This window comes from Rhinolophus sinicus, linkage group LG14, assembly GCF_036562045.2.
Source record: "Rhinolophus sinicus isolate RSC01 linkage group LG14, ASM3656204v1, whole genome shotgun sequence".
In the NCBI taxonomy this organism is placed as follows: domain Eukaryota; kingdom Metazoa; phylum Chordata; class Mammalia; order Chiroptera; family Rhinolophidae; genus Rhinolophus; species Rhinolophus sinicus.
Genome location: NC_133763.1, coordinates 23,678,740 through 23,699,344, shown reverse-complemented (window position 1 = coordinate 23,699,344; position 20,605 = coordinate 23,678,740). Strand labels below are relative to the sequence as shown.

General features: G+C 35.9%; 1 protein-coding gene across 2 annotated transcripts in view; it reads right to left on the bottom strand.

The window, feature by feature from the left end:
* ATP6V1H (ATPase H+ transporting V1 subunit H) overlaps positions 1–20,605 on the bottom strand; it is a 151,630-nt gene that overhangs the window by 43,735 nt on the left and 87,290 nt on the right. For both annotated transcript variants that reach the window (XM_019729824.2, XM_019729826.2), the window contains one exon: positions 19,816–19,917. In XM_019729824.2, the coding sequence (XP_019585383.1) occupies positions 19,816–19,917 (102 nt within the window). The remainder of the gene's footprint in view (positions 1–19,815; positions 19,918–20,605) is intronic.

Below are 20,605 nucleotides of genomic sequence, written 5' to 3'. Positions count from 1 at the left end.
TGGCAAAGAGACGCATGAAAAAATGCTCAATCTCACTAATCATTAGAGAAATGCAAATAAAAACAACAATGAGATACCACCTCATCCCAGTCACAATGGCTATCTTCAATAAACCAACAAACAAGTGCTGGTGAGGATGTGGAGAAAAGGGAATCCTCATGCACTGTCTGTGGGATTGCAGATTGGTGCAGCCACTGTGGAAAACAGTACGGAGTTATCTCAAAAATCTGAAAATGTAACTACCTTATGATCCTGCAATTCCACTCGTAGGTATCTATCCGGAGAAATCCAAAACTCTAATTCGAAAAAATTTATGAACCCCTATTTTTATTGCAGCACACTATACACAATAGTCAAGACATGGAAACAACTGAAATGCCCATCAGTAGATGACAGGATTAAGAAACTGTGATATATTTGTATAATGGAGTATTACACAACCATAAAGACAAATGAAATCTTACCATTTGCAACAATATGGATGGACCTAGGGAACATCATGTTAAGTGAAATACGTCAGACAGATAAAGACAAATACCATATGATATCACTTATATGTGGAATCTAAAGAAAAGAATAAATGAATGAGCCAATCAGAAACAGTCTCAGAGACACAGAGGAAAAACTGAGGGTTGCTAGATGGGGGAGGGGGGTAAGAGGGAAGTGAGGGGATTAGAAAGCACAGTCAGTAACCACAAGACTGCCACAGGGATATGAAAATCAATTTGGGGAATGTAATCAATAATGTGGTAAAGATTTTGTAGGGTATCCGATGGACACGTGTCTCATTAGGGAGACCACCTCAGGGATGATGTAGATGCCTGATCACTGCACTGTACACCTGAAGCTGAAGCTGAACAATAATGAATATCAACTACAATTTTATATATATGTATATGTATATGTATATGTATATGTATATGTATATGTATATGTATATGTATGTATGTATGTATGTATTTACAAGAAGTGGAGTACAGCATTAGGAATCGAGGCAGTGGAAATGTACTGGGTGTATGAGATGTCAGAGGGGTAGTAGATGGGGGGGAAGGGGTTATCACTGTGTGAGGGATATAAATGGTAAATGCTTAACTATTACATTGTTTTGTACACCTGAAACTAATTAAAAAAAAAAAAAAGAACAGATACAAGGTACAAGAAATTTTACGTACCAGTAACAAATTTATGATTTTTACCCATCATAGACGGCCAAGAACTCATCGCTGCAAGTTTGTCGTAAGTTTAACAAAACTGATTATCATATTCCAGGGTATTATTTTGCATATGAATATTGTCATTGATTTCTAGAGTTACACTTTTAACTCATAAGCATAAATAAAAGAATTGAAAACATTTCCTATATAGATACAGAATTAGTACTGCCCATGTATAATGCGCATCCTTATTTTTCCCTCACAAATTTGGGCAAAAAAGTGGATATTATACATGGCAAAATATGGTAAGTCCACCAGTTGCCATGCTGTGAGAATATCGCTTGCAATGCTTAAAACAATGGCTGACAAGGCCCTTCACAGTCTGACTTGGAGCCACTCCTGTGCTTCCTAGAGCAGAGTCACACACCCTGTGCTCTCTGCACTCTGACTCCACTGGCCTCCTTTCAGGTCCTCCAGCCACAGGGTCTTGGCACATGCTATTTCCTCTCCCAGAAGCTTTCCCACTCCTCTTCCTGTAGATAACTTCGATTCATCATTCAGATCTTGACTCAAGTGTCACTTCCTTCTTTCTACCTATACTATATTAATCCCACTGTGCCCTTTTCATGGCACTATGTATCTCTCCTTCATTGTATTCTTCTGAATTGAAATTTTATACCTGCATAATTATTTTAAAAGTATTAAACTTATTTACCCCATTATATGGAGAGATCCATGAGGGCCAAACCGTGCATGGTTTTGTTTACCCAATATTCCCAGGGTTCAAGGCAGAAGGAACTCATCAAATACCTATTACTTTTATTATTACATTAATATGTACTGTATTAATAACAATTATATTTTATTGTCTAGTTTGTTTCTCAAAATATCATCGTTAAAAGACAAGCAGCCTTCAAAAAGATAGATCTTTACTACAGCAAAACTGCTGAGGGTAACCCTTCCTCAACTGCTATAGCATACTATTACTAGAATTCCAAACAATAATAATAGCAAACATTTACATAGCACTTATTATCTACCAGGTAACTTGTCTTAGCACTTTCCATTATTAATTCTTTTAAGAATTGTGAGTAGCATAGGATGGACATGGGAAGAAATGATAAGAGAATAGAGATTTAAAAGAAAAGTATACAAATAAGGAGTAACATTCAGGAAAAAGAAAGTCACAAGGTCCAACATGCCTTATTCTCATGTGCTTAGAATTATAATTATCTATTGCCACACTAGGAAATATTGATCTGCCCAAGCGGATGAATTATCTACCCTAAACATCAGTTTGCCCAACATCTTTGTAATCATGTTAATTTTTTAGAACTGTTGAAACTGATACGTACACATGTAAATAACAAGCTAATAATATGCAACTCCTTCTGCCTCAGTTTCAACTGAGATGACCAATTACAGATATCAGACATTAAAATCAACCTGTGAGAAAATATTATATGCTGAATTTACAAAGAACTCTAACAATTCCTAATCCCCTCGGGAATTCATTGCAAATGTTAAAGAATCCAGGTAGGGGGAGGGTGATTTGTAAGTGTTCTATAGAGGGCAGTCCACACACTGTAAGAAAAAGAGAAGAAAAAGGTGGTGATGGCTTCTTACCACATGCCAAGGAAGCCACGTGCATAGGCAGCAGTGTATTCCCTGCAGTTAGGAGGACACTGGACTCTGCCTGACAGCGGCACAAGCCTAAGAGGTCACAGCTTTCAGAGGAGAAAGCACTAGAACAGTTTTATCCACATACACCATGTACATGTGAAAAGTAAGGCTAATGATAAATTGTGTTTGTTTCTTGGAGAGCATATTATAATCTTAAAGGTTATGGGTCCTTTACAAGAACTGAATTGGCCAGTACAGTTGGTAGGATAAATTCATTTGGATAGTTTATTTTCATGTTATTTGCATTTATTGAGGACAATTATGAAATTGACAATGGGGGGGGCAATTACTGTTGTGTTATGCTCACCACTTGAATTTACAAAAACAGGTTAATGGATCAAAAGTGCTTCTCTGAATTATAAAAGGAGTCATGAAAATCAAAAATATGTAAAACAATAGAGAATAGGACTCCATTTTGAATATCGTTTCTATAAATCTGCATGCTGAAACAAATCTGAGTGTGATAAATAGGAAATATGATATTTAGTATCTAAAATTTTATCACTGGACCAGTAATATATTCACCTGTAGTCTCCAATATTTTTGATACAAAATTTTGTCAATTGGTAAATTTTACTGCTTGAGATGGAAAAAGAGACAAAACTCAAAAAGAGACAACATTCTGAAAATGATCATTACTGGCTTTCTAATGAATGAGATAGCACTTTTACTGATAATACCAGTAAGGATTCTTTCCATTATTTTAAGCAACTTAACAATAAAGTCATTACCTTGAATAGGTTAAAAACATCCATAAAAATATCTCCTGTTCCAATTATCAACACCAAATTTGAGATACCAAAATAATTCTTGACTGAATTGTAGTGAAAATGAATACATCACTGAAAGTTTAATTTTTTCCAAATCTTAATGTTTTCACTTTATTCATAGAGGAAAAACATAATGAAGACTATAGTTAAAAAACACACTCACTTTTTTTCATTTCGTTAAATGAATTTAAAGAAATACTGTAACATAGCTGAATGCAACTACACAGTAAGCTGGTAATCTTTTTGCCTGTATCTCACAAGTGGCAACATTCAGTTTTCTTGCTATTATATAGAATGGCCGGTCAACTTAGTGTCTGATGAAATACTGAAGTAGACTTTAGTGAGAAGTCTTTCTGGGTCCACATGTGATCACAATATCCAAAACTATCTGCAAGAGACTTTAAACTCTTGTAGGCATTCCTGCCAACTTAGAGTAATGAGTTAGCATTTTCTAATTTAGTAGCAATAAAGAATATGAAAAAAAACTGATTGAGTGTGGAACATAACTTATGCATGACTCACACATGCTGTTCTAGAGTAATTTAAGCTGTAATTAATTTTTTGAGTATTAACTAATCTTTTAAAATATTTATTTCAAATTGTTGCTCTGCAAACCCAGTGAAGACCTATTAAGCTGGAGACATACTCCTATGAAGGGAGAGACAGGAATGACTTCACAGGGAGAAAATGCTACCTTTTTTCAAGAAGGGCAAAAGAGAATGAGAGCCTTCAAGGGGCTATGTGATGAGGAGAAAATAATTTGAAAACATATCTCAAAGAAAGAGCAGGAGATTGCACAGAATTTAAATTACTCTGAGATGTACTATTTAGGGGCTTCAGAATAAAGAATGAATATACTTGTCCATGGGTCCATATAAGTCACTGGAAGGGCAAAGAAAAAAATGTAACATGGTCAGTTTTAAGCAAAAAAAAAAAGACTGTTTTAGGAACTGTGTTAGCACTGAGGACTGAGTGAGTGCAGTGGTTGATACCAGCGATAGGGAGTCTGCAGAGGGTAAACCATGGCATGACAGATAATCCATAATAGGGGAAGAAGTAGGGAAGGGAAAAAGGAAGGGACGGAGCAGTAGAAGTGGATTTTGTGAAGGCATAACAGACTTCTGATTAGACACTACATGTGGTGCAAACAGTGTATCCAAAATATACATCTGAAACACTAGCTGGCTCCTGATGTAATAAGTCAGTACTGTGAAAAAGTAAGTTCTTAAATAAGCTTTTCATTTTTATGGTTTTTTAGAATTAAGATATTTTATCTAGATTTCCTTTTTACCTTCCTTTTCCAGAAGTACTGTAAATAAGCCCACTTACACATCTAAGAAGGCTTTATCAATCATCGCTCTGCCTGTCTGTTTGGCATGTTAAATATATCTTGGATGAGTTAGGGACCTTGGCTAATACCTACATTTATATAAAAGTAAAACTTATCTTTGTCTTATATAAAGGTCTTCAACTTTTCCATAATAAAATAGGCTATGTTTTAATGGTATTAATGTCAGATGGTTCTTGATATCACATTGTCAAGGACTATGAAAGATTTTAGCTTTTATCTTACTTGTAAGCTAATAAGTAAACCTGCCATAGTTTCATGGATGCTGGTAGAAGGCACAAGACTCCCGAGTCAGAGACAAATGATACATTATTACTCATAGCAATAACAGTAGCAAGAATATTAGCATTTTGTTTTGGTTCCCCAAGACTCAATTGGCACAGGAAAATGTGAAGAGAGTCAAATGAGCCCTGCACTCACATTGGGCAAAGGAGGAAACCTGATCTTCAGGAACCTTAATTTCATTATGGGCAGTAAACATGCCTGCCCTTTGTTCCGAGGCAGACATAGCTCTTTGAAAAGGGAATTTATTCAGTGGCTCAATGTGCAAGAAGTGCAGAAAGGTGAGCGAAATCTCCCCACATAAACACCCCTCAATTCTATACTATCTTGCCTTCTGGGACCAGACAGGATCCAAACCCATCTGAGACCCCCATAACAAACCTGCCAACCATGGACCCCTCTGTAGATACACTAACACCATCGCAACCAGCTCCAATACGGTATGAATGCAATTCCAGAGGTAATCCGATCAGCCCAGGGAGCAGAGAGGAGGTCAGTATATACTGAAAACTGTCTTTAAAGACTAGAAGAGGTATTTGCTCCTTCAAATGCACAGACATCAATGCAAACGAACACAGATTACAAAGAACCAAATAATTGACACCACCGAAGAAAATTAATAAAGCTTCAGCAAACAATGCCAAAGAAATGGAGATCTATGATATTTCCTGACAAAGGATTCAAAATGATTATCTTTCAAAAACTCAATGAAAGGCAAGAGAACACAGATAAACATTTAAACAAAATCAGGAAAACAATGCATGAACAAAATGACAAGTTTATCAAGAAATAGAAACCACACAAAAACACCAAACAGAAATCCTAAAGCTGAAGAATACAATGACAAAACTGAAAAATGGAGAGTCAACAACAGACGTGACCATGCAAAAGAATCACTGAACTTAAAGACAGATCATTTGAAATTAGCAAAATTAGAGAACAAAAAGAAAAAAGAATAAAACTGAGTGAAGAAAGCCAATGTGAATTATAGGACACCATGAAGTAAGTGAACATTTGCATCATGGCATTCCCAGAAGGAGAACAGGGTAGGGAGCAGAAAGCTTATTTAAAGAAATAATAACCGCATTATGTCATAAAAATGGTGCTGTGAGGTAAGTCTCTTGAAATCTTCCATGGAATTTACAACAAATTGAACAACTATAATTCTACAAAGGATTCCTTGTGCAGCAGACAGGCCAGACTAAGAGGCCCACAACTGAAATCACCTAAACGTGTGCATATTGGGTGAGCGGGGGAGGAGGGAAGCGGGAAGTGCAGCAACACAGGCTGCGCAGGCACAGGAAGCAGACCGGCGCTCAGAGCTCCGAGTTCGCTGCATTCCGGAACTGCTGCAGCCACAGAAGAGGGGAGAACTCCGACTGCTAGTGCTCCGCTTATGGCCCACAGTCCCACCTCAGGGATCAGCATATAACACAGCGGAACCCAATACTCACGGCAGAAACCTTGGAGCAAAAACTGGAAGAAGAAGGGTGAAAACAGCCATTTAAGCCCTCACTGCTGTTGGAGGGCAAAAAGCCTGCCAAACGGAAGGTTTAGGCACTGAACCTAGCTGCCCTCCTCCACACCCTCCCAGAGCTCACCCCACCCCGATCCTCCCAGTGCTAGAAGCAGAATGGTAACAGTGTCAGACCAAAAGAACAGAATATTTGCAGTTCTGAGAACTATGGCCCACAGCTGCAGACTCGCAGCCCAACTACTTCCAGCAAAGGGGAGGGAGCCATGGGTACGTGACTGGCTGTGGTGGTAGTTGCTGTCATTGCTCTGGGCAACATTTCGCGACCCACCTGCCCCTGGCCCCAACTGTCTGAAAAATCCCTGCAGGAGTAAACAAAGCCACTGAAACACACAGTCTCAGAATCTGGTGCAGAAACAGTTTTGGAACCTCAGAAGCTCTCCGCAACCCCCCACAGTGACGGTGCACGGTGACTCAGGTGAACTGTTCACAGAGGAGAACACACCTTCCAGTAAATCTCCCCATTGTGTAAGAAGCCTGAACAGTGCAGAGAAAATATAACACGACACTGTGAGAGAGAATAAAAGACAGCAGTCTCAGACAAATAACACATTCTACCAAAACCTACACGAAAACAAAAGAAACACCTCTTTCTATCAACCTGGTGCAGAACCCATTCCCGTAGATGCCTAGGAAGAGAAACAATAATTCATTAATTGCCATGAATAACCAAGGTAACAAGATAGCTCAGAAAGAAAATGAAAAGTCTTCATGAAATGAAGTTAAAGATATGGAAACGTGTGACTTAAATGACAGACAATTCAAGATTGCAATTCTTAAAAATTCAGTGAGATGCAAGAAAACACACACAGGCAGATTAATGAACTCAGAAACACAATCAAAGAAAATGAACATTTTACCAAAGAGATTTAAATTAAAAAATAAATAAATAAAAAACCTAACAGAATATCTGGAGATTAAGAACTCAATAAAAGAAATGAACAATGAAATAGCCAGCTTACGTAGCACAGTTGACCAGATGGAGGAAAGAATCAGTGACATTGAAGATAGAAATCTGGAAATAACATAGATGGAAGAAGAGAGAACTTGAGACTTAAAAGAAACGAAAGAACTCTACGAGAACTTCCTGACACCATCAGGAGGAAAAACATAAGACTAATGGGCATACGAGGAGAAGAAAAAGAGAAGGGAACAGAGCGAGTATTCAAACAAATCATCAACAAGAACTTCCCAAACTTCTGGAAAGAACTGGAGCCTCGAATTCAACAAGCAAATAGAAGACCTAATTGCCTCAGTCCCAACAGGCCTTCTCCAGCACATTGTATTGAAGCTGTCAAAAATTAATGACAAAGAAAGAATCCTCAAGACAGCCAGTAAAAAGAAGATGGTAACCTACAAAAGAAAGCCCATTACATTATTATCAGATTTTTCAGCAGAAACTCTACAAGTCAGGAGGGAGTGGAATAAAATATTCAAACTATTGAAAGAGAGAAATTAGGAGCCAAGAATAATATACCCAGCAAAGATATCCTTTAGATATGAAGGAGGAATAAAGACCTTTCCAGACATACAGAAGCTGACAGAATTTTCTAATACACAACCTGCACTACAAGATACACTGAAGGAGGCTGTACGATCAGAATAAATAGGGATAATTTGTGACAACAAAAACATAAAAGGGGGGAGAATAAAGGCCTAAACAAGAATACGGGAACTGAGAAAGTAAGCATACTGAAAAAAATGGAATACTCTAAATATGAAACTATCTTTTACATAAACTTAATATCAACCATGCAAAAAAAATCCAGACCTGAAAGGCATAACATAAAAAAAGAAGAGAGGGAAAAAAATCATAGAATACCATTTTTCTAAGAAAATCCATAGAAATAATAGATAGCAACAAAAAGGCAAAGAAAAAATGGAGACAAAGTCTTACCAGAAAACCAAAAATAGAATGATAGGAAACCCTCATATATCAATAGTCACCCTAAATGTAAATGGACTGAACTCACCAATAAAATGGTACAGAGCAGTAGACTGGATCAAAAAATTGAACACACATATGCTGCCTGCAAGAGACACATCTCAGCTTACAAAGACAAATATAGACTCAATTGACACTCCAAGAAATTGACACTCCAAGCAAATGGTATCCAGAGAAAATCAGGTGTAGCACACTGATATCACACGAAACAGACTTCAGGGTGAAAAACGTAACAGGAGACAAAGATGGACATTTCATAATGATAAAGGGGACTGTACAACAAGAAGACATAACAGTCATCAATATTTATGCCCCCAATCAGGGAGCACTGAAATATACCAAGCAACTACTAACAGAACTAAAGGGAGAAATTGACCAAAACACAATTATAGTAAGGGACCTAACTACATCATTGAAAGCTTTGGATAGATCATCCAAGCAGAAAATAAAGAAAGAAATAGCAGCCCTAAATGACACATTAGATGAAATGGACATAATACACTTATAGAGCACTTCATCCTAGAACATCAGACTACACATTCTTTTCTAGTGTACATGGAATAGTCTTAAGGATAGACCATATATTGGGACACAAAACTAGAGTCAGCAAATTTAAGAAGATTGAAATCACACCAAGCATATTCTCTGATAACAAGGCTTCGAAATTGGATATCAACTGCAAAATAACAGCAGGAAAAACCACAAATATGTGGAGATTAAACAACATACTTTGAAAGAACGACTGGGTAAAACAAGAAATAAGAAGAGAGATCATAAGATACATAAAAACAAATGAGAATGAAAATACATCCTACCAAAATTTTGGGGACACAGCGAAAGCAGTATTAAGCAGGAAATTTATATCATTACAGGCTATCTCAAGACAGTAGAAAAAACCCAGATAACTAACCTCATGTTACACCTGAAAGAACTAGAAAAAGAAAACAAATGAAACCCAAAGTCAGCAGACAGAAGGAAATAATAAAAATCAGAGGAGAACTAAAGAATTAGAGAAAAAAAAAATAATAATAGAAAAAAACAATGTGACAAAGAGATGGTTCTTGGAAAAGACTAATAAAATTGTGAAACCTTTGGCTACACTAAGATGAAAGGAGAAAATACACAAACAAAATCAGAAATGAAAAAGGGGAAGTTACTATGGATACCACAGAAACAGAAAGGATCATCCAAGAATACTCTGAAGGACTATATACCACCAAATTCAATAACCTAGAAGAAATGCACAAGTTCTTAGAAACATTTAGCCTTCCAAGGCTGAACCATGAAGAACTGGAAAATTTAAGAGACCAATCACGAGTAAGGAAATTGAATCAGTCATCTGAAACCTTCTCAAAAGCCAAAGTCTGGGACCAGATGGCTTCACTAGTGAATTCTACCAAACATTCAAAGAGCATCTAATACCTGTCCTACTCAAACTCTTCCAAAAAAATTGAAGACGAGTCAATACTCCCTAACTCATTTTCTGAGGTCACATTACCCTAATACTAAAACCTGGTAAGGACAGCACAAAAAAAGGAAAATTACACACTAACATCTCTGATGCATACAAAATCAAAAATCCTAAACGAAATTCTAGCAAATCGAATACAACAATGCATTAAAAAGATTTATGACAACCAAGTGGGGTTCATCCCAGTGGCACAAGGATGGTTCAACATCCGCACATCCATCAATGTGATACATCACATAAAGAAACTAAAGGACAAAAATCATACGATTATATCAATTCATGCAGAAAAAGCATTTGACAAGATACAGCATTCATTTATGATTAAAACACTTAATGAAATAGGTATAGAAGGAAAATACCTTAAGATTATAAAGGCCATATATGACATACCCTCAGCTAATATCATAATTAATGATGAAAAAACTGAAGCCCATTGCTCTACGTTCAGGAACACGACAACGCTGTACCTGATCACCTCTGCTCTTCAACATACAATTGGAAGTCCTAGCCAGAGGAATCAGGCAAGAGAAACAAATAAAAGGCATCCAAATCGGGAATGAAGAAGTTAAACTGTCACTCTTTGTAGATGACATCATGCTATATACAGAAAACCCTAAACAATCCACCAAAAAGTTATTAGAAACAATAAACAAATATAGTCAACTTGCTGGCTACAAAATCAAGGTACAAAAATCCGTTGCATTCTTATATACTAACAATGAAATCTCAGAAAAAGAAATAAAAAAGAACAATTCCTTTTGCAATTGCAGCAAAAAGAATAAAATAACTAGGAATAAACATAACCAAGGATGTGAAAGACCTATATGCTGAAAACTATAAGACATTTTTGAAAGAAATTGAAGAAGACACAAAGAAATGGAAAGATATTCCATGTTTATGGATTAAAAGAATCAACATAGTTAAAATGGCCATATTACCCAAAGCAATGTACAGATTTAATGCAATCTCCATCAAAATCTGAATGGCATTTTTTAAAAAACATAGAATGAAAAATCATCAAATTTGTATGGAACCACAAAAGACCCTGAATAGCCAAAGCATCCTAAGAAAAAGGAACAATGCTGGAGGTATCAAACTCCCTGATGAAATACTTCAGCTTGTACTACAGGGCAACAATAATCAAAACAGTATGTTATATGGTATTGGCAGAAAAACAGACACACAGACAAATGTAACAGAATTGAGAACCCAGAAATAAACCCACATTAATAAGGACAGATAATTTTCGACAAAGAAGTCAAAAACATACCATGTTTCCCCAACAATAATACCTAGCCGGACAATCAGCTCTAATGCATCTTTTGGAGAAAAATTAATACAAGACCGGTCTCATTTTACTATAAGACCGGGTTTAATATAATACAATATAATATAATATAATACTGGGTATAATATAATATGATATAATACAATACTGGGTATAATATAATATAACATAATATAACATCATATAATACCAGGTCTTATATTAATTATTGCTCCAAAAGACGCATTAGAACTGATTGTCTGGCTAGCTCTTATTTTCAGGAAAATACGGTAAATGTCAAGATGTACCGAAATTCATTCAAAATGGATCAAAGACCTAAACATAAAACCTGAAACAATAAACTGCATAGAAGAAAACATAGGTACTAAACTTATGGACCTTGGGTTCAAAGAGCATTTTATGAATTTGACTTCAAACACAAGGGAAGAATAAGGTAAAACAAATTAATGGGACTATATCAAACAAAAAAGCTTCTGCACAGCAAAAGAAACCATCAACAAAATAAAGAGGCAACCGACCGAATGGAAGATTTTTGTAAACAACACCTCTGATAAGGGGCTAATATCCAAAATATATAGAGAACTCATACAATTCAACAAAAAAACAACAACAATCCATTAAAAAATGGGCAGAGGACCTGAAGCAACATTTCTCTACAGAGGACATACAAATGGCCAATAGACATATGAAAAGATGCTCAACATCACTAATCATCAGAGAAATCCAAAGAAAATCCACAATGAGATATCACCTCACCCCAGTCAGAATGGCTATCATCAACAAGACAAATAGTAACAAGTGTTAGAGAGGCTGTGGAGAAAAAGGAACCCTCATACACTGTTGGTGGGAATGCAGATTGGTGCAGCCGCTATGGAAGGCAGTGTGGAGGTTCCTCAAAAAATTAAGAATAGAATTACCATATGACCAGCAATCGCTCTCCTGGGTGTCTACCCAAAAAATCTGAAAACATTTATCCACAAAGACACGTGTGCTCCAATGTTCATTGCAGCTTTATTTACAGTGGTCAAGACATGGAAACAACCAAAATGTCCTTTGATAGATGAACAGATAAAGAAGTTGTGGTATATATACACAATGGAATACTATTCGGCCATAAGAAAAGATGAAATAGTACCATCTGCGACAACACGGATAGATCTTGAGATTATAATGCTAAGTGAAATAAGTCAGAAAAAGTCGAGAACCATATGATTTCACTGATATGTGGCATATAAAATTGAAAACAACAAAAGAAAAAGACAAATAAATGAAGAAACAAAAACTGATGGACATAGACAACAGTTTAGTGGTTACCAGAGGGTAAGGCGGGAGGGAGCTTCTAGAAGAGGGGAAATGGGATCAAATATATAGTAATGGAAGGAGAACTGACTCTGGGTGGTGAACACATAATGAGAGATATAGATGAGGTATTACAGAATCGTACACCTGAAATCAATGTAAGTTTACTAACAATTTTCACTCCAATAAACTTTAATTAAAAAGAAAAGAAAAGAAAAGAAAAGAAAAGAAAAGAAAAGAAAAGAAAAGAAAAGAAAAGAAAAAAGAAATAATAGCCAAAAATATCCCAAATCTTGGGAGAGCTACGGACATCAAGGTACAGGAAGCTGAAAGAATCCCAAGCAAGAGGAACCCAAAGAAGATTACTCCAAGACACACCATAATGTTAAAAAGATGAAGAAAGCAGTTTAAAGCAGAAGAAAAAAACTCATCACATACAAAGGAACTCCCATGAGGCTATCAGTGGATTTATCTGCAGATACTGTAGGCTGGGAGAGAGTGGGATGATATAGTCAAAGTGCTGAAAGAAAAAAAAACTGCCAACTAAGAATACTATACATGGCAAAATTGTCCTTCAGAAATGAAGGAGAGATAAAGACATTTTCAGACAAACAACAAAAGCTAAGGGAGCTCTTCAAATGGACCTGTAGATCACCAGTAGACCTGTCTTGCAAGAAATGCTAAAGGGTTTCATTCCTCTTTATGGTTGAGTAATATTCCATTGTATAAATGTACCACAGTTTCTTTATCCAATCATCTATCAATGGGCATTTCAGTTGTTTCCATGTCTTGGCTATTGTGAATAGCACTGCAATAAACATAGGGATATATATATATATATATATATATATATATATATATTTTTTTTTTTTTTTTGAATTAGTGTTTTGGATTTCTTTGATAGATTCCCAGGAGTGAAATTGCTGAGTCATAAGGTAGTTCCATTTTCAATTTTTTTGAGGTATTTCCATACTGTTTTCCATAGTAGCTGCACCAACCTGCAATCCCACCAACAGTGTACAAGGGTTCCCTTTTCTTCATATCCTCACCAGCACTTGTTGTTTGTTGATTTATTGATGATAGCCATTCTAACAGGAGTGAGGTAGTAGCTCATTGTGGGTTTTGTTTGCATTTCTCTAATGATTTGTGACGTTGAGCATCTTTTCATACGTCTGTTAGTCATCTGTATGTCCTCTTTAGAGAAATGTCTCTTTATGTCCTCTGCCCATTTTTCAATTGCATTATTTGTTTTTTTGGTACTGAGTTGTATACGTTTTTAATAAGTTTTGGATATTAACCCCTTATCAGATGTATCATTGCCAAATATATTCTCCCATTCAGTAGGGTACCTGTTTGTTTTATTGAAGGTTTCCTTTGCTGTGAAAAAAATTTTAGTTTGATGTAATTCCACATGTTTATTTTTCCTTTTGCTTTCCTTGTCCAGTAAAAAATATTACTAAGGGTAATGTCTGCAAATTTATTTCCTATATTTTCTTCTAGGAGTTTGATTGTTTTGGGTCTTACATTAAAATCTTTAATCCATTTTTTTTTTAATCCATTTTGAATTTATTTTTGTATATGGTGTAAAAAGGTGGTCCAGCTTCATTTTTTTGCATGTGTCTGTCCAGTTTTCCCAGCATCATTTATTAGACAGACTCTCTTTACCCCGGTGTAAATTCTTGCTTCTGCTATCATAGATTAAATGACCACATAGGCATGGATTTATTTCTCGGCTATCTATTCTGTTCCATTGATCTACATGTCTATTTTTATGCCAATACCATGCTGTTTTTATTACTGTAGCCTTGTAGTATGTTTTGGTGTCAGATAGTATGATACAAAATCTTACCATTTGCAATGACATGGATGAAGAATATTATGCTAAGTATAATAAGTCAGATGGAGAGAGACAAATACCATATGATTTCACTTATATGTAGAAGCTAAAGAACAGAATAAATGAACAAACAAGACAGAAATAGACTCAGAGATATAGGGGGAAAAAACTGATGGTTGCCAGTGGGGAGAAGGGTGAAGATGAGAGAGAAGGTGAGGAGATTGGAAAGCAGAAATTAGTAGTCACAAAATTGTCATGGGGATATGAAATACAAGTTGAGGAATATAATCAATAATGTTGTAAAGATTATGTAGGGGGTCAGGTGGGCAATGGACTTATTAAAGAGACCACTTCATAGACTGTGTAGATGCCTGACCACTGTGCTGTACACCTGAAGCTGAAGTTGAATAATATTGTATGTCGACTATAATACACACACACACACACACACACACACACACACACACGTATATAGAGTCACGGGATGTGGAGTACAGAATAGGGAATATAGTCAATGGAATTGTAACAGCTATATACAATTTCAGATGGGTAGTAGTAGATTGGGGGAGGAGGGAGTTTATCACTTTGTGAGGGGTATAAATGTCTAATTATTACATTGTTTTGAACACCTGAAACTAATTTTTTTTAAAAACTCCAAAACAAAGAAAAAGAAATGCTAAAGAGAGTTCAAGTTGAAATTAAAGGGCACTAAATAACAACATGAAAACATGTAAAAGGATAAAACCCATTGGTAAAGGTAATTCGCGTATCCGTAGTTGAATGCAGAATTCCCTACTACTATAAGGGCGGTGTATAAGTCACTTTAATTTTTAGTATACTCGTAAAAGTTAAAAAACAATAATATTAAAAATAATTATAGCTATAATAATTTGTAAATAGATGCACAATATAAAAAGATGTAAAGTACGTCATCAATTACATACAATATGGGGGAAGAAGTAAAAGCACAGAGTTTCTATATGCAATTAAAGGTAAGTTGTTATCAGCTTAAAGTAGACTGTTATATCTGTAAGGTGTTTTATGAAAGTCTCATGATAACCACGAAGAAAAACATAATAGATACTCAAGAGAGAAAGAGAAAGGAATTGAAGTACACTAATACAAAAAATAAATCACAAAGGAACAAAGTTAGATTTTAAAAAGTCATAAAACAAGTAACAAAATAGCAACAGTAAGTACTTTCCTATCAACAATTAAATATAAACGGCCTAAATTCTCCAATCGAGACACAAAGTGGCTAAATAAATTTTTAAAAAAAGATCCAACAATATGCTGCCTATAGGATTCACTTTAGCTTTGAAAACACACACAGGTTGAAAGTAAAAGGACAAAGATATTCCATGTAAATGGTAAAAGATAGTGGGAGTGGCTATACTTATATCAGATAAAAGAGATTTTCAGTAAAAATCAATCACAAGTGACAAAGAAGGTGACTGTATAGTGTGATAAAAATTGATTCATTTAAAGGATATGAAAATTGAAAATATTTATGCACCTAACATAAGAGCACTTAAATATATAAAGCAAATATTAACAGAGTTGATGGGGGAAATAAACAGCAATATAGTCATAGTACGGGACTTCAATACCCCACTTTCAACATTGGCCAGATCATCCAGACAGCAAAACTGGCAATCTGGGTAGTACGGGTTTGATCAGCAGTGCAACTGGTTTCCATAGTTCTCAACTTAAAGAGGAGTGTCTCTAATATGCTAGTCTACTCTTTTCCAAGTGGCAAACCAAGAAGCTAGACCACTGACAATAGCCCAAGAGTCTCAGTAAAAATGATAGTTCATCAAGATGATGGGCAGAGCTACAGGAACGGGCTAGAGTCTGCCCACTGAGTGCAGCAACCATACCTAGGTTTGGTTCCGCATAGCTGGTACTAAGCTGTGTCAGGGAGCTGACACACCCCAAGGGTACCCATGGGTGGAGGTTGCCTTCTGCTGTCAGCGGCTCCAGTTTGCAAAATCATCAGCCACACAGACCACTGATCAAAGGGGTCACATGGGTTATGGAGCCACAAAGGTAGAGAATGTGTCACAGTGCCAACAGCTCTCAGTGCAACCAGCTGGTCTGGGCCCTCAAAGGCTGCCCGTTTTCAGGTTAGCTGATATAAAGGACCAAGGAGAAAGCCAATGTGCAGCCCTTACTGTTTTCAAAACTCAGAGTCCATACCTTTTGGTAGTGGGAGATGAAAAGACAGCAGTTTCTCTTTGAGTGCCAGAGGAATTGAGCACTGTTAATCTGTCTACACAGTCCTAAGAAACTACCTGGCAGGCAGCCCCCTGGTATTGGTGGGGGTGTATCAGCCACCTCTGCTGGCAGTAGTGTAATAGCTTTGCACCAGGTCCATTGAGATTTTGGTTTCTGATTTGCCAACCAACACAACACCATCTGTACAGTGGAAATTTTTGCCGTTACAGGGCAGAGGCAGTACTAAATCCTCACCATTCCAAAGGACAGTGGGAAGGATTTGTGTGCTTCTATAGCACTTTTCTACATATGTCTCTTCCCAGCTGCGAGTACCTCCTCCCATACTCATGGCATAGGAATGTACAAACATATACACATTAATTCTCCATATACATTTAGATATAGAAACAGCAACAACAGATCACTGAATTGGCCCAAAGGGCCCCACCTTTAAAATAGTTGTTTCCCTTTCCCACTTGCAATTAGGAAATACAGAATCTACAGAGAAAAATATTGTAATCCTACAGATGAGAGATAGCCACTGTCAATACTTTTATTAATTTATTTCATGTAGTATGTGTGTGTTCATATCTAATAACTGCTCAGCTTATTGCATGTAACAAGCATTTTCCCATCTCATCATCAAAAATTTCCATTATCATTATATATGTATGTACCATAGTGTTTATCTATGTCATTAATATTGCACGTTTACGTTATTTGTTGCTATTATAAATAATGCTGCAAGAAATAGTGTTGAATCCTTTTATGCTTTTCTTTTATATATATGGAGTGAGGCATGAATCTAATAATTTCTTTTGTTTTTTTTGTTATTATTTTCCCCAAAAAAGCTTTTTGCATACCATTCGCCATTTGTTTTTGAAGCTTCTTATAATGTACTAAACTCTTTTACTCACACAGACTTATGTATCTGTTTGTATTTATGCCATCTGTCTTCTGAAGTGCACCTAAAATAAAGTCCATGCAAGATCTGCAACAAGGGTTTGCTGAGGCAGAATGAAAACATCCTGCAGTTCAAACACTGAGTGATTTAGTACACTAAATTATCTTCTACTTTCCCTGAAATATATACCAATATCCTGAGTAGTTTCCCATATGCCATTACCTAATGTTCCTTCTCTCATTTATCCCTAAGAAGAGCACCAACTGTGAGGTAGACCCATCCCTCCAAACCTAGAAGTTACCATGCTTCACCCTGTAAATTTACCCATCACGTGGAGTTCAGAGATGCTCATGGTCATTATTCCAACCCAGAAGAAATGCAAGAGAAACATTCCCCTTCACTCCAAAGGGACCTGAATTATAACCTCTCCTCCTTACATCTGAACCCAAAAGTGGGTTGCATCTTACCCACTCCAAGCCTAGTTCTCCATGTAATATTGTCAATCCTGATAACTCAGTATGTGACCAACATGATATTCCACAGCACTGGCAAATTCTGCCAGATGAAATTGTCATAATTTTGGAGTCTACCAATACAAAGCAGCCTGAGCTACCATAAAGCAAATATAGAAAAAACAAGGTAAAGATAAAAAATAATATATTCCTTGGACACTTGGGAGAAAAAGGTAATTTGTCTGCTTGAAGGGATGCATCCCATGTAGTCATTGACATGATGTTTTATGATATTTAAATATTTATGCACAATATGGACAAAGAAGAAGACATGAAGTAATTGTGGAATATTCAAGTCTATAACTACAACTGTGGCTCTGCCAATTCTTCTTCACATTCTAAGAAGTTCTGGGTTTATATGATACTGTTTTATGATAAATAAGATAAATACTATATATCTTCCTTATAGATAGCTTCAATGAATATAAAATATTAACATTAATAATAATAAAAATAGCTAATATTTATTGAGAACTTAGTGTGTAACTACTAGCACTGTTCTAATCACTGTATTTGGATTGACTCATTTCATCCTCACATCAACTTCATGAGAAAGGAATATGATTATAATCCCTGTTTTATAAATTAGGAAACCAATTAGCAAGTGGAAAAGCAACAATTGAAACCAAAGCACTATGCATTCCTGCTTTTCCAAACAACCATAAAACAGCCCTTTGTCCCATGTAATGTTTTCTCCCTCAATATTGGCACTTTGATCTCTTGTTTAAAAAAGGTAAGGGGGAGGGAGGGTCTTAAAAGAGGGTAAAGGGGGTCAAATATATGGTGATGGAGGAGAACTGACTCTGGGTGGTGAACACACAATGCAAAAGATAGATGATGTATTATAGAATTGTAACCTATAATTTTACTAACCAATGTCATTCCAATACATTTAATAAAAATTTAACAAAAAGAAAAAAAATAAAGTGACTATTAGAAGATTTAAAGTTAAATACATAAATAAATAAATAATTAAAAAGCCTATCTTTTCGTTGTTAATGAATCTAAGTGATTTTAAATTAAATTATGTGGCCAGTATCACCTCTCTGTAAAGTCTTACCTGTCTCCTCCCACAAGGAATCTCTTTCTTCAATGTTCTGAAATACGTACATTAATTCCATTACTATGCACTTACTGTAATTTTTCTTTAGGTGTTGTATTTCCTTTTATACTTTAAGCTTACTGAGTTCAATAACAATGTCTAATTCATCTCTGTAACTATATATATAGTAGTTGAAAAATAACCAGAACTCACAAAATAGCTACTGAATTAAATTATACGAACCAAAGAAAATCCTGAACAATTTCTAATGTGAATGAAATTTCTAATGTGATCTCTGTTGGCTATGGAATATTATACATGTGTAGTCGTATATTATACAGATGTACTTATGTTTTTATACTACCCATTTTAATTAGGTTTATCATAATTCCCAGCATTATGGTAATCTTGATTTCACACACTCCACTAGTTCGTCTGCTAAACTACTCTATTTCAGATAAGCACATTAGTTAGGATTCTACACTGAGTGTTTCAGGAAACCCAAATGAATTAATGGCTTGTCTCGTACCGTTTGCCTCGTGGATAATGCCGCACATATTCTCCAACATCATGAGCAGCAACAGCTAAGACTTGTGGATCATCTGACACCTCCAGAAGTTTTGTCAAAATTCTGAAATAAATTTAATGCAAAGAGAGATCAATTTTTGATTCTTCTATGGAGCACAACGAAGCATAGGTACAAGGCAGATATCTTCCTGAAAACAGACATATATGAAATATAAATAAAAATAGAAACTTACAATCTTATTTCCTATAGATTTCACTATTATGCATAGCACATTACACATAACATGTTACATATAAGTGAGCAGTTTTCAAATCTTTATCCATATATATAGCAGGTTACTTTCATGTTCACAAAGTATATACCACGTAAAGTTTCCAAAATATCAGGGACTCCCTCTCTTTCTCTCTTAAGAAAGACAACTCTAGTGTGAGTAAATGTTATTTTAATGTGTAACTACCAGCAGATCCTTGCTAATTATATTTTGAAAGTAAATCATTTGTAAACCTTTTGTTAGTATTAGCAGAAAATTACTTTCAGCTGTAATCAAGATGGAGCCTGAGCACTAAGCACACACATCTCTCCTTTCTCCTGCTCCAACTCTCACAAAAGACTTGAACATATACTTTAAAAACATAACTAAATCCACAACAGCAAGCAAATGTTTCTGAGAAAATGGCAGGTCAAATTCACAATCCTGACTCCCCTGCCCTCTTAGCTAATACACTTTCCAGAGTAACATACAAGCAGAGTAAAATGACTGCTGAAGTTTGAAGGGTACCTCTTGAGAAGA